The sequence below is a fragment of the Galeopterus variegatus genome, unplaced genomic scaffold, assembly GCF_000696425.1.
Source record: "Galeopterus variegatus unplaced genomic scaffold, G_variegatus-3.0.2 Scaffold145, whole genome shotgun sequence".
In the NCBI taxonomy this organism is placed as follows: Eukaryota; Metazoa; Chordata; class Mammalia; order Dermoptera; family Cynocephalidae; genus Galeopterus; species Galeopterus variegatus.
In genome coordinates this window covers 461,957-486,598 of record NW_007726256.1, presented here as the reverse complement: position 1 = coordinate 486,598, position 24,642 = coordinate 461,957, and the positions used below count along the sequence as shown (strand labels likewise).

At 37.2% G+C, this 24,642-nt stretch overlaps 1 protein-coding gene across 4 annotated transcripts in view; it reads right to left on the bottom strand.

Annotated features, from left to right (window-relative positions):
- Nucleotides 1-24,642, bottom strand: part of RABGAP1L (RAB GTPase activating protein 1-like) — a 474,386-nt gene that overhangs the window by 28,780 nt on the left and 420,964 nt on the right. For 3 of the 4 annotated variants that reach the window (XM_008591134.1, XM_008591141.1, XM_008591146.1), the window contains one exon: nt 4,308-4,400. In XM_008591134.1, coding sequence (XP_008589356.1) covers nt 4,308-4,400 — 93 coding nt within the window. Of the gene's footprint in view, nt 1-3,815; nt 4,120-4,307; nt 4,401-24,642 lie in introns of those variants that run through there. The other variant, XM_008591150.1, reaches the window with a different exon arrangement.

Below are 24,642 nucleotides of genomic sequence, written 5' to 3'. Positions count from 1 at the left end.
ACCCTCGGCGGGAATGCCACCGCGCTCTCAAGCGACAGTGCGCCACCGGGCCGGCCCCAAAAGTTAAACATTCTAAATTTGATTTTACTGAACACAGATAAAATACTCCAGTTAGAAATTATGTATTTACAACACTATCTGTGTCCCAAACCCAAGGAAGTTTAAGCATTCCAGATTCTTTCTAGGATTTTCTCATCTGGAACAGATAACCTTCATTATGCTTTGGGAGAGTCACTGAATTAATTAATTAGCAGTGTTTTTTAAGGCTTAACCCACATTTGTGCAAGTAGCTCTTTAATTAAACAAGAAAAGCATATCATTCTCTAAAGGTAGATGAAGGCTGCAGTTGTCTAAAAAGTACTGTCAATTGATTACATCACTAGAAAACTAACTTTCTCCACAATGGAAACAATTCATCTTCTTAAGATAGAAAATATTTTAATTTCTGAAACTGGTAACTGCTTATTAGGGGCCTGGTTACTAATTTTAAAAATATACTAAAACAGCTACACATGTCCATTAAACTGTGTTTTCTGGGAACCTGTACAAAAATTAAAATGTACTTGATGTATTTCTACAGGCAAATCTTTATCAGACATTTCACCTCATTTGAAATAAATAAGTTTATAAACCAAAATATCAGATAAAGAATATTACACAAATTTGGCCAGGTCCAAGTTAAGAAGGACAATAAAAAAGGTTTAGAATAAATATTCTTTATTCTTCTTCCAATAAAGTTTCCATCTCTTGGAATCTAATCATGAAGATAAACAGAAGGAGCACTAAGGCTGTAAAATGGTCATTATGATGCTCACTGAATTTCAAGCACAAAATTGAAAGACCAGGTAGCATAGGCAGCGTGTATGTGCGTGTATCACCTATGTATGTATGTGTATATGTCTCTGTGTGTGTATACATGTACAACATATATTCTACCTGGAAGTTAATGGGCATCACTAAAAATGAATGTACCTTCCACATGTGTTGGCCTTTTACCTATAAATATGGCTATACATAAAATCAATAGTCATTAGTTAGATCCAATTTTGACAGACAGGACTCCCATCTGCAAGTATGGCTTCTATACAGGTACCTCTGGTGTAACCTGGGGTTCCTGAAAGAGATTGTGGGCTAGATGCCAATCCTCTTGGAACATTCCGTTTGGTTGCTTGATTTTTTTTTTTTTATATATATAATTTACCTACCATAAAATTCATACTGTCAAAATGTACAATTCAGTAGTTTTAGTATACTCATAAAGTTGTGCAACCATCACCACTACCTAATTCCAGAACATTTCATCATGCTTAGAATTTTTAAATTTTAATTTATACCAACACTATTTCTTCCCTTTCTTTGTGGTTGAGATTTAAGTGTTGGATACAGGTAAGCACAGTGATATAATCCAAGAATGTAGATATCTGCATATGTCATAAAAATAGACACAAAACACATGTTGAGACAGATATAGCAAGAAGTGTGACTGCTGAGAGCCACCTCTACCTTGTTGGATCTTTAATCCTGCCTCTGGCTTCCCTGCAATGGTCCTTTTATGTACGCTACCATGTCAAAGAGAAATAGCATCAAACTGAAATACTTTAGAATATTTTATTGTATGACACTTCTGGACTTTTAGTTCCCACAATCTTCCTAACTCCCTTGCCGTACAGCCAGCAGGCAGACATGTCATTTTAAGCAGAATAGATTCTAATGGTTGAGGAGGGGTTGTTACTGAATTGCTACAAGTGCTCACTCAGTGCCCTCAAAGATCTTCCCAAATTATTCTTACGAGTTTACATTAACTGATTCTCAGTCCAAGATCTATCAATTATAAAGTGCTCATTCCTAGAACATAGATCTTATCTTGACAGGATTAAATTTAGAAGATGCTAAAAGTTATTTAATAAGACACTTTGCTACTTTAATTATAATTAGCTTCTTCAACTAGATATTGATCATCTGAAAGATCAAATCTGCTGATGGTTGGAAACTATATTATCAATTGCTACCTTGAAAATTATAATTTGGGGAATATGACTTTGATTTTGCCAAGTGTATCACCAGGACAAATGCCTAGACATTATTAAAAGGGCACAGAGATATTAGTTAGATAGTATATTGACAAGCTATTACAATAATCCAAAAGAAATAGGTATAGAGGGGATCTGATATGTGCAAATAAGAGGCCACAACACCCAAACTTAAAAGTAATATCTGCTTCCAAAACAAAAAAGAAGTTTAATTCTACGTTGGCCCCTCAATAAAAACTATACACATTGGTATTCTACATGTTACTAATACTTTTTTAAAAATTAACACACATCTTACTATTTATTTATAGATACCTGCTTTGACAAAAAGTGACTTAAAACACAATAATGAGTTCAGTCCCAGCCTGATTTTATTTATTTTATTTTATTTTGGCAGCTAGCCAGTACAGGGATCGAACCCTGGACCTTGGTGTTATCAGCACCACACTAACCGATTGAGCTAACCAGCCAGCCCCGCAGGCTGACTTAAATGTACAAGTGTGGTCTTTCATTTCCCTCTCTTTTATTTTAAAGCACTCTTCACAGATTTTATTCACAATGATGGTGGCAATAAGAAAATTAGAATGATACAAGAGGTAGAAGGGTTTCATTTTGGGTCCTTAATAAAATTTTATAATTACTACCTTCAAATTTTTCTAAAGTAGCATGCTATATGACCTACATTAAAATTGGTTTTACTGGGAGGACAGTGGTGATAGGAATTAGCTTCCAACCTTACCTATGAGCACCTTATGTTTTAACAGTTATCTACCATAGCAGTATGTGGGGTTTTATTATCAGTTTTTGAGCCAGTTCTATAAACAAAGGAAGAAACATACTGATGTTAGCTTATTGGGTAGCAATACTAGGGAGAAATATGAGAAAGATCAGTGAGGGACTGGAGCGGCAGACCACATAAGGTGATGTTATTCTAGGAATACTTAGGTAACTCACAGTCAGAGGCTTCATAAAACTAATAACAACCATTTATTGAACACCAGCTATGTGTTGAATACTTAACATACAACATCCTTCACCCTCACAACAACCCATCAAGGAATCGTGTACACTACCCATTTTATCGTTGAGGAAGAGGTTTAATAACTAGTCCAAGATGCTGAACAGTGGCTTGGGGATTAAAATCCCCACTTTGGATTCCAAATCCTGAGCTCTTTTTTTCAGAGAGTTAGGATTAAACTTAGGTCTGACTACAAAATCCACATACTCCTTCTACCATGCTCCTCTGTACACATCCCTTCTACTCAATTCAGCAACGGAGACAAGGTGTGCTGTGTGACTGTGCTGCCCATGTCCAGCTCTCTGACCACACAAAGGCAAATCTAGTTCCAAAAGTGTAAGTCATCCCACTGTGGGTGAATCAGTTAATAATGCCATCACAGTACTCTTCTTGGCAGGACATTTCAGCACTGGTGCTCAGTGCCAAAAATACAATATTCTCTTATCTTAGTACTGATGTGGAGAGGGAGGGAACTATTATGCATCTGTATGAGTCTGAAGAATTAAAACATGTTGAGGAGAAAGACAATAATATTTCACTTAGAAAAAACAAGCTGGAACTCAGTATTTCCTAACACTGCATCCTGGGAACAGTGTTGCTAATTATCATTGAAGATTTATCTTTGTGAATGGCCCAATTTTAAAAAAATACCACAGTTAACTAAGACATTAAACGGAAATCATTTTGATTCAACTGCATGCTGTAGTTGAATGTCACAGTTATTCATAAATTTGTCTGTGGAAATAAATGTTGCAACAAACACCATCACTGTGCTCAATATACCTTTGTGGTTTTTATTTTTCCTTCCGAGTGAGTTTGTATTTTTAACATTTGCTACAGACAGAGGTAAGTTTGAAACATCCTTGTGCCAGTCTTGGAACAGTTCACCTTCTACAGGTCTTTGTGGATGTGACCATGCACAGCTAAAACAGGACTTTGCCATTTTCCTTTTTTCCTCATTTTTGAAAGTAGAAAGCCACTTTCTCTCATTCCTTTTCCCTCTCTTTCTCTCAGCTTCTTATGAAGATTCCCAGTATAAATGCAACAGCTGGTTACCTACAAATATACAAACTGAAAGAAAAGAAATATTATGGTTGGCTACTTGGGAGTCTCCTGAAATGAAAACATACCTGGGCAGTTTAGCATGACCAGACAGCATCTAAATCAATCAAGGAGGAACAGAGGAAATTGAACTCGCACAAGTGTTGCTTTAGGGTAAAAAAGGTACTTTGCTCTGACAGGTGCAGTGTCCCCCATACCTTGTATCTATCCATTGGGTCTTCCTGCTGCAGTTGGCTCTCTCGCATTGTCTGATATTCTTTCTCATATTTCTTCAGCTTCTTTGTTGGTACCTGCAGGGATGAGAGGAAAAGCATGTTAGACAAGAACGTCACTTAGGAAAAAAATTTTCTGATGTGTTTCCCAATTAAGTTTCTGGCATTCTAAGAGAGAATGTATAATTCACAGTTAGGGGGGAAACCTAGCTTCTATAGCAGGGCTTAGTAAACTTTCCCTGTAAAGGTCCAGATAACGTGTATTTTAGGCTTTGCGGGCCATACAGTCTAGGTTGTAACCACTGAACTCTGTTATTGCAAAAAAGTTGCCATGGGTGATACATAAATGAGTGAGCATAGCCATGTACCAACAAAACTTCACTTAATGAAACAGGCAATAGTTTCTCCATCTCTGATTTACAATATTGCTGATATCATAACTTTTTGTTGTTAATGTATTTATTAGTGTTATTAATTTTTTTTTCCTTTTTGTCTTTTTTACTGACGGGTAACGGGATCGCAACCCTCGGTGTCGCGCCTGTACCGGGGACCGGCAACGGAATCGCAACCCTCGGTGTTGCACCTGCACCGCGCTCAGCCAGTGAGCAGGAACTGGTCTCCACATGGGATCCGAACCCTCGGCGGGAGCACCGCCACACTCCCAAGCGGCGCACTCTCCAGTGCGCCACTGGGCCGGCCCTTAGTGTTATTAATTTTAACTATCTTTCTTTAAGCACAATTCAGTCACAGCCTATGTTGAAAATAAAGGTTATTTTATAGAAATAAAAAACTGAAGAAATACTTTTAAATAGAATTAATATACCAAAAAGAGATTCTAAAGCTCAACACCGAAAACCCAAAGAAATATAGATCATTTTTCTGTATGAGATAATAGAAAATCATCTAAACAACTTATCCATTTCTTGCCAAAATTATGTCAGCCTCAAAAAACAGTAGTTTATTCTTTTCTGAAAAAAGACTAGAATCTTAGAATTCTAAAAATAAACAAATAAGCAAAGCACAGTATAAAGATCATAGAATTTGGCACTAGGCAGATCAAGGTCTGAATGCCCACTACTTGCTTATTAAATGTGTAATCCCTCAGCAGATAGGTATTTAACCTCTCTCAGCTTCAGCTTCTTCACCTGTAAAACGGCAGGTAAACAAATTTCTCCCTCATAATGATGGTCAGGAGAATCAAATTATATAAGATAGGTAAAGAATCTAAAACAATGCTTGGTTCATGGAAATTTTTTGAATTGCTTTTTTAAAAAGTATTCAATCAAAATAATGTATTATAACCTATTCTGTTCCATATGACATGTTAAGTCTACTTTTAATCTTTCCTTGGACAGTCAAAATTATGTAACTCCTTTAAACATCAGTATCTTTCCTTAATATTTAGGTCCTTCAGTAAGTGACTTAAAATGAAGAAAAACAGCTTAAAAAAAAAAAGATTATAAACACCCTATTTTGCTGACTTCTTGAGGCTGGGTGGAAGCAAGGATGAGACGTTGGTGTCCTCAATCTCCACTGTAATACCTAGCAAAGTATTTGGTCTATACTGTGCCCTCCACAGATTGTCTCTGTAGAGTTCAAATGATAGTATTTAGGAAACATGTATATGTGTGGGAGATAAAGCAAAAGAGAATGGAAAGCACCCAGCATGAATATAAAATTATCTTACAGTTTTCTGGGATGAGGACAGTTTCAATTCTCAGGAATCTGGCCAGAGAATTTGTTAAATAAAAAACAGACATCAGGTGTCATTCCCATCTTATTCTAATCACTTTGTTCTTCCCATCTAGGAGTGCTGTGAAGTACTACAGTTATCTGCTTCTGACCACAATGGTGAAGTTTCACAAACTCAGTCCAAGACCCAATAGACAGTGTAAATCATTTGACAACCACATTATGAGAATATTCATCAGGCTGATGGGAGAGTGTCTCTCCAGTCAAACAAGAGGTGAGGACATTTTCCAGGGTGTAACTGAATTACAAAGCCACTGTTGAATAATGTAATGAGAAACACTAATCCTTTATTACTCCATCTCCAGAGACCTTCAGCAGCACACTGTGACCAACTAGAGAGCAATAGAAAGAAAAGCACCACCTGCCAACGGTGCACTCTCACAGATCATTAGATAAACAAGGGAAATACATAATGATCATGTGCTAACAAAACATTATTTTTCTTGACTTTGATAACAGCCTCAATTTCCTTTAGTTTTCTTCATTTCAAAGTGAAAATTTTTTTTAAAAATGCATTAAATACACTTAATAAGCTAATCCTTTTCCATCTGGCTGAGATTCTAGGATGTTTGGCTTCATCTTGTTCAGGGAAACAGAGCAGGTTCCCAGAACAATATGTTGCTAGGAAACCTTCCAAGCTTATTTATCTTGTGCTGTGGGGTAATATTGAGCATCCACCTGTGACTGGCACAATATGAAAGGCGGGAAAGGGTGGAGGAGAAAGAGACAGGAGGGCTGATATGAAACTCTTGTTATTTATGAGGTAATCAAAGAAAACAGAGAGACTTTCAGTCTTTAAAATTATATTTCAGGACAAAATTGATTTTATTTTAGGGAAAAGAATGTCGAAGCTTGAAATTTTTCTTACTGGAGAAAGGAATAAAAAACCTCTTTGGTATGTAGTTTTAATTAAAAGAACAAAAAGTCATTACGAATTATTAGAATTGAAACAGCCTTTTATCTCAGGAGCAGCCGAGGTATTTCTTCCCTTAAGTTAAATCAATTTAATGTAAGTGTGCACTTGAAGAACGTGTTGAGAATCACTCACCAATCCTTTTAAATGTCTACCTAGTTTTGGGGTCCTGTTCCATCAACTCTCCACTCTCTGCCTTTCCAGCACTTCCTATTTGGCTAAGATCAGGAAATGTCTTCAAAGAATCAGCTGTTTGATGGGTGCAACTGAAAATGAGCACTCACCACTTTCAAATGATATTTATTAAAAACAAGCAACCAAACAAATAGAAAAAGGAGAAAGATACCTAACACTGGCAAGACGACCCCTAATGAGTATGACTGCGATCATTTCAATAATCAGCCCGGCTTGACATTTTGGACTAGACAACTACAGGTAGGGAAGGCAGCATTTAAGATATAAAGTTTTCACCTTTTGAATCATTTATGATGTTGAGAGATATTTTGCACTATGCTTGGCCTTGACATTTAAATTTATAACATAAGTATTCATTTACACAGAATTAGTAAATTGGAGCTGGAGGGTCCTTTGGAGGCTGCCTATCTGGTGCAATCCCTTTCTTTAGGATGAGGAAACCGAACAAAAGTGACTAGAATCCAGGATGGAGCAAGCTGGCGACAGCAGAGGAGTCTGGAGTCTGGGCGGGCCTACCGCCTCTCTGGCCTGTGCTCTACTCCTTCCTGGAACTGGGCCATCTTTCAGGTGAGGTGTTTCCTAAACTTCAGTCATCTGAGTACCACTTTCACCGTTTTACTATATCCATACACATCCTACTTACCATTTTTTCTTAAAGTAACTAGAAACAACTGTGGTAAACAGATTCTGTATTCTAATCCCCAGAACCTGGGAATAATGTTACCTTACATGGCAAAAAGGATTTTGCAGATGTGATTAAGGTTAAGGGCCTTGAGATGGGAAGATTATTTTAGATTATCTGAGTGGTCCCTGTGAAATCATATGAGTCATTAAAAGAGGAGAACCTTTCTGGACTTCAAAGGCAGATGTGACTACTGCAGATGGGCCAAAGAAAGTTGATGTTGCTGGCTTTGAAGATGGAGGCAGAGGTCCATGAATTAAGGCAGTGTGGTCAGCCTCTAGAAGTTAGAAGAGGTGAGGAAATGGATTCTCCCCAAGAACCTCCAGAAAAAGGAACGCAGTCCTGCCAGTACCTTCACTTTAGCTCAGTGAGAGCCATATCAGACTTCTAACCTACAGAACTGTCAAATAATCAACTTATGTTCTTTTAAGCCATAAGTCTGTAGTTGTTTGTTATGGTAACAATAGGAAACTAAAACAACACATTATAAGTAATAACTACTATTAATTGAGCTACTAAATGTTTACAGACAAAACTCAGTTGAAAGTCTTAACACTTTTGCTAAAAGCAAAATTAAAACTCCCCTGCCCTTTATTTTACAACCAACTGCAAATTATGTCAATATAAAATAAACTGTAAACTGTTAAGCCATATGTTGTAAATACTATAATACCAAATTAGACAGCAATAAGCAAAAGATAAAAATAACTCCCCACCAGCCAATGTGTAGATGCACTTGGTCACATCCTCTTTCCCTCATTGCACTAATGGCAACTGGTTGTGGTGTTTATTAAGTTGTACCCAGTTCTTGCTAAGGATCTGTGCAATGTCCACTGATATTTTCCATTATGTTTTATTGTATTCCATTTTTAAAATGTCTGTTCTCGCCTTCTAAAATGATTTTATGACCAGCGGTTTGAAGGACACTGCACTAAATCAAATGGGCTTTTTCATCTATTCTCCTGATGATAATACTCAGAGGGTTATAATTATAAATCAATGTGGTAGCCTTATTAGCTCTAGTCCTTGTCACCAATACCCTCACCTACATTCACCTGTTACCAGGAAATACAAAGAAAAGAGCCTAATAAGTTTAAGGCAAAGGGGATGGTAGGGGGATGGTGAGGGAGTGTTAAACAGCGACCTTCAGTAACCGGAAAGGAGAAAGCACAGTGATCACTCATTTGCTTTACTCTTTCTCTGTGTGAATCATGCTGGCCTCAGTTGGAGATACGGCAGGGGCAGAGCGCAGAAGAATATACCCAACTTTCTTCACTCCCCCGTCCTCTCTCTCTCTTCTTCTCACTTAAAATGTATGTTTCTTATTTTTATATATGACTCTTATAGATTGAATATATGTTAATTTTGCTGTATATCAGTTAATTTTAGATGAACTCACCTTAATAATCTTTATCTCACTCACTAATCATACCTACCAGGGTTATCACCCTATTCTGTATTTTTACTTTCATTATTCTATTTTGAATACTTACTAATATTTGAATTTCACATGCATTATTTCTTTTTTTTGGCAACTGGCAGGTAAAGGGGTCCAAACCCTTGACCTTGGTGTTATCAGAACCATGCTCTGAGTGAGCTAACCAGCCAGACCCAAGTGCATTATTTCTAATAAAACATATTTTTTCTTTTACACATGTCATTTGGTTCGGTTTCCTTATTATCAAATGTGATCTTTGTACATTTAGGAACTCAAGTGCTTTTCAACACCACATTCTAACGGTGTTAAACTTTCTATAGTAATTAACTCTTAACTAACAAATTTGGAACACAACTACTATATTAACTTACAGAAAACTTACACACAGAAAAGAGAAATGACACAACATAGAAAAATACACGTGGAGATTTTTCAACGTGGTCTATGCTCTGCAATGTATATGGCATGATCTTAAGCATACACTGGTTTTATGGAACATTATATCAATTCTGTGAAAAGTTAGTTTTTTCATTTAAGTAAAGAAAAGAACCTAGGAACTACCAGTGTTTCTCAGGGTAAGGTACTATAGCATACACTGGTTTTATGGAACATTATATCAATTCTGTGAAAAGTTAGTTTTTCATTTAAGTAAAGAAAAGAACCTAGGAACTACCAGTGTTTCTCAGGGTAAGGTACTATTGGCATTTTGGGTCGAATGATTTTTGGTTGTATAGACGCTACTTCCATTTCTGAGCCCTTGGCATACCTGGTCCTATTTATCATTTCACCTATGAAATGTCAGTAGTGCCCTCCTGTCATTGTGTCAGTTCCAAACCAGGAGTGGACATTGGGGACTGGGAGATTCAAGAGGCAGATGCTTGAGAAGACATGGGATTCTTACTGAAAACCACTGAGCTGAATTGTCGATAAAGACAAAGGGAGAAGCCTGGACCAGCATGCAAGGTTTCCAGCACTGCCCTGATGTATTTTGAGGTCTACTCCCTTCTGCTCCATTTTCGATAAGCAGTAACTGGCATTAGGTAAGGAATTCTTTCATGTCAAATAAATTCCTAACAGTTTTAAAGCGATAACGTAGAAAAATCTATATTTAATCCTCCCAACAACTCTGTGAGGCATTATTTGGATTTTACAAATAAGGAAACTGAAGAGAGGTAACTTGCCTAAGTTTACATTCAGCCGGTAAATAGAGTTAGAAATGGAATCCAGACAGTCAGCCTCCAGAGCCTGTTGTCCTTAACTACTTAGCTCTACTGCCTGGGACCAGATGATTAAAGCAAAGTTACTCAAGAAGCTGACAGTCTAGACACTGCCAAATCTGTGTCTAATTACCATATAGTTTCATTAGTGCAATAACAGGTGTTCATAAAAGGAACAAAGGTGATCAAGAAGAAATTTGTGGGGCAGTAAGGGGAGGGCAGAGGGGGAGGAACACCTCGGTGAGGAGGATTTTCATCACGACTGGTTTATGTAAGCTTCTTTGCCCAGTTAAAAAATACAGCCTTTCCCCTGAGCCCAGTTTCAACATTAGGCCAGTCACTTGTAAGAGCTATTATTCAGGACTTGAATCTACTACTCTATTTCAGAAATGAAAGATACAAAAATATTTACTGATGGATACAAATGCTGGTAAAATAAATCACTGCTTATTAAAAAAAAAAAAAAAAAAAGCTCATATGACCCAGGTTAATATTTTCCAAAGTAAAGATTCCTGGTGGTCAGAAGTTCAAGCGCCTAAAAAATTAATACAATAAGCCAAGGATACTAGTCATTATGTACTGCTCTTGCTCACTTCAGATAATTTTTTAGGATGAATATAAATTGTTTTATTTAATATATTAATCACTGGATACTGAAAAAACAGATATGAAGTATAATATCACATTCTTTGGAAATTTAGGGAGAGGACTGCAGGTTTCCAAGTCCAAGTCACAGTCACTTCTGCAAGGACAAATCAAGATCTAGACATGAAGTGGATCAGTGGCAACTGGAATTCTAACAGTTTGCAGTAGTGTAAAGGACTTAGGAAGAAATAGAAGGGAAGGAATCAAGAGAAGAGATCTAACAGAGGGACCACGTCCTATAGGCTTCACTTAATCCTCTTCATAGTGGTCAACAAAAGAAGCTACTTTGACTATTTTTGAACTTTTAGTGCTAGAAGGTGGCGGAACATATTAGTCAATGATATTTTACTCCATGGGACTGTGCAAAAAGACTTTTGCAGAACATAAGAACCTTTAAATGATTATTAGTTGTATTCTAATACTTAAGGAGCATAATGGCTTAAGGGGGTGGGGACGAGGAATGCACTTATCTCTTGCTGCAACTGTAACATAATTCCAAGGCTTACAAACACCAAATTACTAGGCATTCTTTTCCTAAATTCATACTAACATTCAACCTCTGGTGCTGCACTTGCTTCCACCCAATTACTCAGCCTAATTAATGGTGCACACATCTGTGACAAATTCCTGAACTCTTTCATGAATAATTGTATGAGGTAAGCCACTTTCCAGCACTCATAGCTCATTCCAGAATGTAGCATGCTCATCAAAGTGTCTATGAAAGCTTCTGCAATATTGATTTATATATATTTTTTGCCACATTCTGATATAAGCTGCCTGGTCCCAATGCTGTAGCAACTTTAGGAGACTCTTGCATTTTATAGAATCTGCTTATCTGTTCATTTCTAATTCCTCATCTCCAGTCCTATAAATCTAATCTTGTATAATATTTTTGTGGAATTCCTTGGCACTTCTGCTCTAGAGCTAATAAATAATATCAGGAGGTAGAGGAATTTCTGTACTGTGTATGTGCTGACAACTCCCAAATTTATAGTTTCTAGCCCAGAAATTCTGCTGAGATCAACCTACATATCCACTAGCTTCTTATCATCATTTGGATGGTTCACATTTGAGACATTTTAAACCTGGACTCATGTGCCACTCTCTACCCCCAAATCTGTTCTTCTTGCATTGTTCATCTTCTATCCAGAAGCTCAAGCCAAAATCCCAGAAGTCACCTTTGACCTCTCCCCCCACCAATGCTCATGCAATCCATCACTAGATTCTATATAGTATGCCTCCAAAACACCTTTCTATCTTATCTTCTTTTGAAACTCACTGGCAATGTCCTAGTTCAAGCCATAATCGCCTCTTATCAAGCCTACTGCAATAATCTCCAAACTGGTCTCCCCGCATCCATGCTTGCTCTACCCCAAATCTTTTCACCACAGGGCAGCCAAAGTAATTTTCTCAGCATGGAAATCTGATGTCATTCCCCTTCTTAAAATTTTTCAATTCCTTCCCATTGCACTTAGGATAAAGAAAGAAATACTTGACGTGCCTCTGCTGGTCCTTCAGGATCTGGTCTCTATCCAATTCTCCCCCTCACTCTCTACACCCACATTTTGCAAAAGTCTGGTTTACCCATGCCAGGGAGTATATAAAATGATCCAAATAGGTACAAAAAGCAAAAGGCAATCATTAGAATTTTTTATTCTATTTATTTTTCTCTTATCTTTTAAAAATAGCTATACTTCTACCTATTTTATTGTAGTGTAGGTATACAATTTTTAAAAAATAAATATGCATATATTGGAGGTATGGGCTCAAATGACTTTTACTGACAAGGATGCACAATCAAGAGTTTAGAGAACCAATCTCTGCTCCACCCACACTGGACTTCCTTTAGTTGCATATATTGGAGGTATGGGCTCAAATGACTTTTACTGACAAGAATGCACAATCAAGAGTTTAGAGAACCAATCTCTGCTCCACCCACACTGGACTTCCTTTAGTTCCTTTAGTGCATCATGCTCTGCCCTGACTCAGGCTTCTGCCAGCATGGATCCAGAACGTTCACACTAAGATTCTGATTCAAAAGGTCTGAGGTGTGGTCAGGCACCTCTATTTCTACAAAGCTCCTTCGGCAGTTTTGATATACTGTTCATTTGAAAACCAGTGCATCAAAACATTAAGTGCTAGAAAAAGAGGAGTAAGAGACAGGCTAGAGAGGCTTTTATGAATTGGCTGAAAATACAACCACAATTTCTAAGGGAATATCCACTCTGTGTTTCAAACAACCAATTTATAAATAAACTTCAGGAGAGAACAAATTGGTAAGATCAGGAAAGACTGACTATTTTTAATTTTCTAAAATATTTCAAGAATCTATTTATATAAGCAGTTTGGATATAAGGATAAAATCAAGTTTTAAAGCCTGGGAAAACCATACTCTTTAAGAATAATTATTTGAGCAATACAGTTTCCCTTCAATACCATATGTAGGATAGTTGAGGAGTTAAAATGGCTTGCATTTGAAACCTTGCTCTGTAAAACACTAGCTATACAATTTCTTTCTTTTTCTTTTTGATTTAGCTATACAATTTTATTAGCAATTCATTTAAACCTCTTACTCAGAACTTCAATTTTTATGTTTTGTAATGGGGTAACACAAACAACAGTACCGTAACTGTCTCCTTTTATTGAGCACATAATGCATGCCATAGCACTGAGCTAAGCACTCGTTTTATTTTATTTAAGCCTCACAAAGACGAGCTGAGTGTTACTATACCCATTTTATTTTATTTTATTTTATTTTGGGGCAGCTGACTGGTATAGTGATCGAATCTTGGACCTTGGTGTTATCAGCACCATGCTCAAACCAACTGACCTAACCAGCCAGCCCACTATACCCATTTTATAAACTGAGTAACTGAGAAAAACTAAATAACATGCATAATAACGACAGACTCAACAGGCTTTTTGGATACCAAAGCTAAAGGCTTCATTGTAGTATGTTACATGACTATCATCCACACTGCTTGACACCTAGCTAGCACACATAGCTCTCAAGCCCAGGACCTGTGATAAGCCTCATCAGTAGCCTGCTGCAACTAACTGAACTAATCTACTCAAGAATGGAGAAACTGTTATGTTAACACCTGACTGAGAGAAAATGAACTGAAAATACCTGCCATATTACCTGGCATAAAATAGGAGCTCAAAAATATGAATATCTCCACTCTGATCTTTTTGGGCAAGCTACGAAAAAGGAGAAGGTCAAAGAGACCCTGAGATGGCTGAATCAGGAATTTAACTCTGGAAAAAGCCTGCTTAAAATTCCATAAAGTCTTAAGAGAGGGCAGATTGAAATGATATACTTTCCTCCTCTTGCAGCCTTATAAAAAAAAGCATTGAGAGCATAATCACCCAGGAGATTTACAGCTTAAAGCAAATCACCTTAAGGTACTGGAATCAGTCAGCACTTAGATGGAACATTTTGTGAGGCCCATATCTCCATTGACAATGCCCTTCTTCTCTGTGTATTATTTTCCGCACTTCTTTATTTCCTTCTGTTCCCACCACATCTCACACTGCTTTGTACTAAGAATGCTGGGTTCTTTTCTTCACCCACATGCAACAGTTACTGCTGGATCATAACCAATTCCATCTACTGGTTTTTACATCTGTTTTTCTCAGATTCTCTGCACTTGAAGGAGAGAAAAAGACATTTAGCCTGTTTTTTTTTTTAAGCAATAAAAATTCCTCTCTCACTAGACTGGTTATCCTCAATCTTGGGCTAAATTATGAAAATTCTGATCCTTTTTCTCTTTGCAAAAAATTAAGAAGCAATACTATCTTAAGTTAGTATATCATACTGAATGTTTTTTTTCTTTACTTCTGGGGGAAGTATTCAAAACCCCCTGACAAACTGCAAGTAAAATTCCATTTCTAAATGAGTTTTTGGTTAGAAATAAATCACTTAAAAATTTTAGTACATCTACCTAGCTGGAATGTAAAAAAAGAAAAAAAAATTTAGTATAGTGTTAGGAGAGCAATAGAACGACTACCAAGTGCTAAAAATTAAGATCGTAAGATGGTATGTAATACATTAAATCAGGGTACATGTTGAATGGTATTGGTCTGATTCCAGGGAGTAGATTAACCAGATGTAGTTCCAAAATGGGCCACAGAAAGCTGATACAGCTGTGCGTTCTGAATGGGCTAATTAAGCTTATTTAAAACTAGACAATGAGACAGGAGAGAAAGAACGTGGGGAGCTAAGTAGGACGATGATCTCCATTAACATCAAATGTTACATTGGTTATAACAGCACTGGCCTTTCTACCACAAAATGCTGAGAAACCTGAAGCAGTACTTTTATGTCAGTTGTCACTGGCAAGTAGATCAAAAGTAAATATATGTCTTTTGCTAAAAATACTCACAACAGGCAGAAGGTTATAGACATTTATGCTATAGGAAACTTAATTCAAGATTAATACATAAGACAATCTGAATAAATCTGTTTTTAGAGAGATTCAACATTACTATGCCAGACTATCTGAGAAGGGTAAACAGTGGGAAAGAAAGAGAAATGGGAAAACTTTACTGTGTTTATCAACCTTTAAAAGAAGTAAGTAAAACTGTTCAAAAGTCATCACCAGCAGTATTAAACTTCATGATGATTGCACTGCCATTTTTATAAATCAACTTTTTAACATGGGAAGAAAAACTTATCCCTACAACTTTGCATTTTTAAAAATCGTCTATTCACTCACTCATCCAACAAGGGAAAGAAGGATGCATATTTGAGGGACTGAAGGCCAGCAGCTGTTGCAGCATAGTGAGAGGAAGAATTGGTAGCTGAGGCTGAAGAGGTATGAGAAATACACACCGGGGGATCAACCTCACAGAACACCTACTACTAGTCTCCCTCATAGTTCCCGGAATGTTACTAAAGAGCTATTGTGTAAGTAAAGCTGTTACGTAATCAATCTGCTGGCTGCTGAGAGGAAGACAAAGATGACGGTCTCTGCTTTTAAGGAGCTTACGAATAATAATATAATTTAGGGTAAAATGTGATAAGGTCCACAAGAAAGCTATAAGCACCAATCTGTGGGGGATTCAAGAAATGAAGATTACTCACTACTCACGTAGGGTAGAAAACTGCAAAACATACAGATAGAAGGACTGCAAACTGAAATTAGATTTCTCCTGCCTTTAGGGCAATGATTTGACCATACCACCGCAGGAATAGCAAACACATCCAGCACTTCCTATGTGCCAGGCATTGAGTGCTACGTGCTCTACATTTATTCATTTTAGCCTCACATCTGTGAGGCAAGTGCTATTGTTATCCTCATTCTACAGAAGAGGAAAGAGAGACACAGAAAGGTAAAATAACTTGCCAATGGTCACAAAGCTAGCAGGGTGGGGATTCACTCCAATCAAGGCAGTCGGGCTCCAAAGCTTTTGCTCTGAACTACTACACTATACTACCATTTTAGTATCATTGTTTTATTTTGCTTTGTTTTTAAAACCTATGTGCCATAATTGTGCCTCTTCTGTTTTTTCTACGGGTTTTCTGTTGTCACTTTAACCTTTTTATCTACTCAGTTATATATACTGCCTCACATTGGCTAGGAGATAAAAAAACAAGAAAAACAGTTGTCCTAAAGATTTGTCCATGTTTATCATTCAGAGAAGCAGTATGAAATATATTTAGATATGAATTTTGAAAGACGATATAGACAACACCACTTTCCTCTGTTATTCAACGTGTCCTAGTACTGATGACTAACTAGAGCTCGTGTAGTCATGGACAATTATTACTGACTTCCTGAGATTTGTGGACACTCAATTAATGGAACTCTGGGACTCACACACAGGCTCCCAGTATCCCCATGAACCAATGCTGGATCTCTTCCTTATAAGAATTGGGAAGCACATATATGTGTTCATTAGTTCAACAAATATCTACTGCATCCAAGGCACCATGCCACGTGCTGTGTGGGCTACAAACACAGTTACAAGCACAATCCTTTCACCAAGACACCTACAGTAAACGTTAAAATTTTATTAATGCTATAACAGAAATACAAACCGCAGGCTATCATGGCTTAGAAGAGAATGATTTCACAAATCTATCAAGAAATTTAGGACAGACTTTAAGAAGGAGCTAGCATGTAAGCACTGCCCTGGAGGGAGGTTTTGCTATCAATCATTCAGAAGTATCAGGATTTGGGGGTGGGGGGTGGGGCTAGATATCAGTAACCTCCAAGGACTGGAGATAGGCATGGCCATAGGTCTCCTCCCTACTACTTTCCTACCAGGTAGGAAGCACCTTCTTTTAGGTGGTAGTCATCAAGCCCAAACAGAGTGCCCTGCCTCAGATGCCGTTCTTCAGGTGTTAGGCTGCCTGGCTTGCCAGAATCTTACAAGCAATTCCAGCCTATATAATATTTCTAGTCAATCCAATTTAAAATTATTTCTGACATTCTTTATGCTAATTAGAAAACCCTCTGGTATAGATTTAAATATAAATGGGTTAAATTTGTAATAGTTATCTCCTGATTAGGAACTTTCCCATGCCAACCAAATACCCCTACACCATGTATCCTATATCAGTGTGCTTCAAAGTTAATCAATCATGTCCAAAGTGTAAACTAACACACTGTGTAGGCTGGAGTATTTTAATGTAAGTTACAATAAAGAAAAGGAGAAAGGCAGCAATTGAAAGAACACTTAGGAAGTTATGAAAATAGATCAGAAGAAAAGGCCTTTGTGAAGAAGGTGACAGTAGAACTGGAAGGGAAGGAACCAATAAAAGACAGGTCTTTGGGCCAGCCCGGTGGCGCACTGGAGAGTGCGCCGTCTGGGAGCGCGGCGGCACTCCCGCCGAGGGTTCGGATCCCATGTGGAGACCGGTTCCCGCTCACTGGTTGAGTGTGGTGCGGACGCAACACCGAGGGTTGCGATCCTGTTACCAGTCAGTAAAAAAGACAAAAAGGAAAAAAAAAAAGACAGGTCTTTAAAGCAAGGCTTTCCTTGTCATTTCAGTTAGGCCAAGTGATCCCTCCTCTCCTTGAACTTCTTTATAATTAGTCCATATGACATAAGGCTGTGATGAGCTTTTCCTGTGATGAATTTTCCTAATAGCACTGGGATGCCTTAAGGCAAAAAAAATTGTGCCTTACTTAAACTTGGTATCTACTTCAACCTAACACAAAACTGAATACTTAGTAGATGCCTAAAGCAGATTTATTCAGTTAAGTATATTCTTAATGTCTCATGATTCAAATGAAATTTGCTAATTAGTTAAAATGTTGGAATAAAAGAGACAGATGAAGACTATGCCTATATATTTTCCTTGAGCATGGGTATTATAGGAGATATGTGATGACACAGAGCTAAGAAGTGGAAAGACATAGAAATCCACCTAACATAGGACATTTTTGTTACCTAAATGAGAAAAGTGTGATAGCCAATTAAAAATGGCAGTTTTCCCTGATACGTTTGACAGAGCCAATAATTACCTCTGCTCTGTGGGGCAATTTCTAAAATAATGCATAAGAATGAGACTATTTAAGGAGACTTTTTATGCTATGCAGTTGGAAGCTTCCCTAAATTAAAATGTATCTCTTTAATCTTGGGGGAAACAAACATAACAAAGTAAAGACACCAATGCATGCTAAATTCTTAACACATGTAAAATAGATATAGATCTAATAATCAATAAGAGTAAGTTTAAGAGAATTCTCAGTTTGGAAAAGAGGTAATATCAAACAGACTTTCTAAAAACTTATTGAAAACATAGGGGTGGGTGGACAGTTAGCTCAGTTGGTTAGAGTGTGGTGTTATAACAGCAAGGTCAAGGGTTTGGATCCCTGCATCGGCCAGCCACTAAAAAAAAAAAATACTGATTGAAAACAATATTGAATCATTTTTTTGTGGGCAGAGTAGATCAAATGAGAATATATTTGAAATGAAGCTTGGCCACACACAGGTAAAGGAAAGAATATAAGATTAGTTTGTTTTGTGAGTCTCTTTACAGTCATCTACTGCAGTTTACACATGAACAATTGCTCTCCAAAGTTCGGGGTGGGAAGGCATTTATGTTCTGACTTCTATGGAAACCATGGGGATGAAAGAAAAATAAGGTATGTGGAAATGTGTCCCTCAACCCCCACTTCCCTTCCACCCATCCAGCCCTCCTCATTTCCATGGGAACAAAAGTTGAAAGACCTCCAGCAGTGGAAAGTAAAAGCTCACTCACAGATTGCAGCTGTTTGAATGTCAGCTGACAGTTGCAAATGACAGTTCATAGCAGCTGTTAAAATTTTTAAATGATGTTTTCCCTAATAAATTTACCACTGTAATAATTTACAGGGGGGAAACTGACGAGATATATACATATATATATAACTAGTGTGAGAGTGAACACTCAAAGGGATCTGTTGAGGCCTAGTCTGTTGCTGTCTTTCATAATTCCAATATAATTTTTAAAAGAATGACTGCAATAGGAAATGCAGTAAAAGAAAGAGTAGACTCATCGAGTCCTTCTGATGTCACAAACTTCCTCTGAATGGTGGATGAGGAAAAAGTAGAGTAACTAAACTGAGAGTGGAGGGAGAGAGGGAGAGAGGAATCTAATTTAACATTTAAACACTAGTTAATTATAATTTATTTCAAGAAACTATGTAAAGATTGTCAGCTACATCCAGAGTTGGAACACCAAGCCTGGTGAACTTGGTGAGAGATCTAGACTTAAGCCTTTGGAGAAAATTCTTTTTTTTTTTTTCCTTTTTGTCTTTTTTTCGTGTCCGGCAACGGATCGCAACCCTCAGTGTCGCGCCCGTACCGGACCGGGACCGGCAACGGGATCGCAACCCTCAGTGTTGCTCCCACACCTCGCTCAGCCAGTGAGCGGGAACCGGTCTGTATGTGGGATCCGAACCCTCGGCGGGAGAATCTTATTTTAAAAATAAGATAGCTCTCCTTTCCCATCCCTCGCTAGACAATGTACATGAAGGTTGTTCTGAGACTTTTTTGCAAATGTCACTTATAGTGTAACACATAATTAAAGCTATTAATTTATATTAATTATATGTTATAGTGTAACATAATTTAAGCTATTAAAATGCAGATTAATAATTGAAAAAATGAAAGTGACTTCTTGGGATCCATGATGATTCTATAAATATGGAACCAAAGTAACTAATAAATTCTGGCACTTTTTAATTCTCAGTAAAGTTTCTTTTTTCTCTGTTCATAAGCAAATTTTTGCTGGCTAACATAATAGTTAGCACGGGCTCAGATCCTATATAGGGATGGCCGGTGCGCTCACTGGCTGAGCATGGTGCGGGCAACACCAAGCCAAGGGTTGCGATCTCCTTACCGGTCACAAAAAGAAAAAAAAAAAGAAACTCAATAAAATTAATTAATTAATTAAAAAAATAAATCTGGATGCTGAAAAGAAAACTGGACTGATCAAGACTTACTCCTTACCCTGCCTCACAGGGCATATATTGATAATCAGGACTTTTACAAAATTACAAAATGTTAGTGCCATGCTCTTAAGGAAATTTCACAAAAGTGTCGAAATCACAAATGATAAATGCATGAATTTAAAAATCTATTATGTTATAATTTTTGGAATTGTAAGTTTTTCATATTTCCTTTTCCAATGCTAATACTTTCCTAAGATTCATTTTCAAGGGATTATTTATAAGTGCAAATAATAAGGACCAGACAAAATGAAGCCAAAGTCCTTATTAGTGATTTACTTTACCTCCCAGACTTTGTAAATGCAAGTGGGTATGGATTTATGTTTGTTTTTTCTAGTCCAGACAAATTTGAAGTACTACACCTAGATATTTTCAAAACTATTAATCACATAAATTTAGAAACAGAGAACTCAAAAACCATGCACAAAAATTTTGTTGAAAAACAATACTAAAAATCCTTCCTTGAGAACAAAGAAAACAAAAAATCAGAAATATCAATTCACCTTTTAAGAAGAGAAGCAGTTTGTAGTTAAGGGAACCTTTAATTGGAATTGAAAGTATTTTTACATTTGTATACTGTGTCATAATTATTCCTTTTTGCTGACAGAAAAGCTAAAGGATACAGAATATATCTAGCCCAGGAATCTAAACAAAGAAACAAAGAACATACTCCCTGGCTAATCCAGTTGAGGTGAAGGTCAGGGTACTGAATTTGCTGTGTTCTCTGTTGTGAATACAGATTTGTTTTGCTTATGTTTTATGCCACTCAAGAAAAAGAGGTAAGACTTCCTTGTTGTCAAATTGTTTTACTTCAGAGCCTGTCATATTCTCCTGAAATGTTAAACCTCCATATCTTTATGTAGTTCAAATTTGTGAAGTATATATACATATGTATGTATATATATATATATATATATATTTTTTTTTTTTGGTGGCTGGCTGGTACAGGGATTGAACTCTGGACCTTGGTGTTATCATCACCATGCTCTCCCAGGTGAACTAACCAGCCAGCCCATGAAGCATATTTTTGATGCTGCAGAAAACGTAGCCAGTATAGGAGTGTAATAGTTCATTAATTGTACATTCTTACATCAGATATAAATGAGCTTAAAATAAATAAAAACTGTACAACTCCCGTTACCATCTTTGACCCCTATTTCACTGTTTCTAACTATTAGGATTTAATAAAAAAGTTTTCTAAAACAAAAAGACAAGGCAAAGAATTCTCTTACAATTCCTTGATTTTCCCTAGAGAACTGGGCTTTCCATGGATGATGGGTGGAACCAGATAGATATTCTGGTCTTGACCCAGATGAAAGGCCTTAATTTCTCAGATGACTCCAAAACCTCAAAAAGTCCCAAGGCTTTGACAATGAGAGATTCCTCGTCATACCAGAGATAATGTAGATGCAGAGTGGAATAATAAGTAGTAGAGACTCAGTATTCTACTCTCCCTAGGACAGTGGGTCTCAAAAATTAGCATGTGTCAGAATCTCCTGGAGGACTTGTGAAAACACAAGTTGCTGGCCCCATTCCCAGAGTTTCTGATTTGGTAGGTCTGAGATAGAGCCTAAGAATTTGCATTTCTAAGAAGTTCCCAGGGGATGCTGAGGCTCTGGGTCTGGGGACCACACTTGGAAAACCTCTGCTCTAGTTTCTTCCTCTTAGGATAAATTCTTGACTACTCTTCATCACCCAATTTACTTTGGAACCAAACCCATGAAAACAGAATGCAGAGTGGCCTAGAGTGGGGAAACCCGGTCCAAGCAAGGTAAGGAGGGTCACCACACAACGGGAAGGCCTGTGTGGTATGTCAGAGCCCAAGAAGAATGAGGAGGCAGCCTGGCACAGGTGTGTTGGAGCCCAAGCAGAATGAGGGGGCATCCATGGGAGCATGCCATCTGGCATGAGAAGTTACAGCAGGCTGAGGAGGGCACCCACACAATTCAAGGGCTGACAGCAGAAATAAAAGACTTGACACATACAGGAGCGTTTATCAAGTAAGCTGAGGATTCAGATTTCTCATTGTCAGAGAAGGGAGTTACAGTACTAGAAAACTAGTATGAGCTCCATGGTGTTGGATTAGCATTGGGGGTAATATAGCAGTCAGAAAGTTAGAAAGAGAAATATACACACGTGTGTGTGCACGCGTGGTGTGTGCATGTGCGTTTGCGTGTGCGTGTGTGTGTGTGTGTGTGTTTGTGTGTTTTCCCGAGTTCTATCTGCTGAGTGGACCTAGATGTAACAATACATATCCCAGGAGCAACGAGCATATCTACTGCACAGATTTTGATTTCTAAATATCACTGACTACTAAAAAGGACTAGGGATAGTTGGAGAAATACCCTATTCTAGTGCAAGGGCCAGGAAAATACAAAAAGGGCCTGGAATGTCTCATTGTTCCAAAAGCAATTAAGCTCAAAGAATAATAGGAACATGTCAAAAGAACACGAAAGCTATCTTGAAGGAGCTCTCAGTGGCCAAATGAGGGATAATTTCAATATTAAAATAAATTATGATAGTAAAAGATATAACTCTGCATAAAACAGGAAATCATGAGTCTATATACATATAAACTAAATTAAAAGTTTGATTACAAATGGAATATCTACATAATTTCAAAGTACTTCCACACAAAATTCTTGTTAGTCATAAAGGGGAAAAGAGCAAATTTACATGAAGAACCTTTCAGGAGCCACTGTAGTCAAATGATCACTAGTAACAGGACAAATTAAAATTATGTTCTGTCTGATAGAATGAATGTGATAGGAAAAACACAGCATTGCTTCTATGGTATTCTGGCCTAGACCCACACCCTAAATTTAATAATGAGGAGCCATCAAACAAACTCAAATTGAAAGACATTCTACTAGATAACTAGTTTGTAATCTTCAAACGTATCAATGTTATGAAAGTCAAAGACTGAGAAACTTTAGACTGAGGTAGCTAAATAGAGAGTTGAACATACCCCAGTTCAGAATTCTTCTGTAAAAAATTCTGTTAAATAAGTGAATAAATATCCCTCTTTGAAAACTTGAAAGAAAAGGATTGACTTTCTGGAGTGGTTCTGATATCATCTTACATGAAGAAGGAAAAGTACTAGATGATTTCTCTGCATCCTTGCTAGTCTACCAATTTTACTCTGTTTACTATCTAACTGCTTATCTATTATTCAGAGTGCACTAGTAGATTCTGAGCAGGGATAGCTCAGAACTTCATTGGACAAGTAAGTAACCACATACCAAAAAAAAACCAAACTGTCTAAGGAAAGCTGTTTTATAATTTAAATCTTACTTTAATGGTAAGAAGGCAAGTCTTGAAAATATACACCTAGATACAAAATGGGAGGGAGGTAGGCAATGTTTTTAACCAGAGAGGCCAGCATGTACAATTTTTCACATGTTATTTCTGCCAGTTGATTGCAAGCTTAACCAGGAAGTAATAAAAAGCAATATATTTAAATGTTTTTTAAGTTAAATATTAAAGAAGCCTTCTGGTATAAAAGAGAAGTCATCTTTCTGTTTCCTGTGGTGCCTAGGAAACTAATGGTAAGTGGTAAATGTATATCTAAAGTAACATCAGTTTATTTTATAACTCAACTTGAGATGGCTACAGTTTACCAATTAATCACAATTTTTAACATCATTAAACAAAGAAGAGACCTACATATGTGATACAGATACAAGAACACCCTGCCTTTCCTCCTCCCCTTATAAATACTCCAATTGGCTGAGGATACTAATTCTGGTTTAGCACAGCCTAGTGAAACACATGACAATAACTGTCTTTTCCCTAATCTCTTTTTTAAAAACCATGTCTTGCCAGGGCTGAAGTAAGCTTTGATTTGGCTCAAGAGTACTGGCTTCTATTAAGCTTGAAAAGCCTCACAAAGAAAATCCTATAAGAGGATCAGTTACAAGTCATAAGGAACAACTTTCCTTATTCAAAGCATTCAGTGCCAGGCTTACTACTAGAATATTAGAATATCAATCTCACCATTAGCAGCAGGGATTCCGAATTTTATTCTTAGAA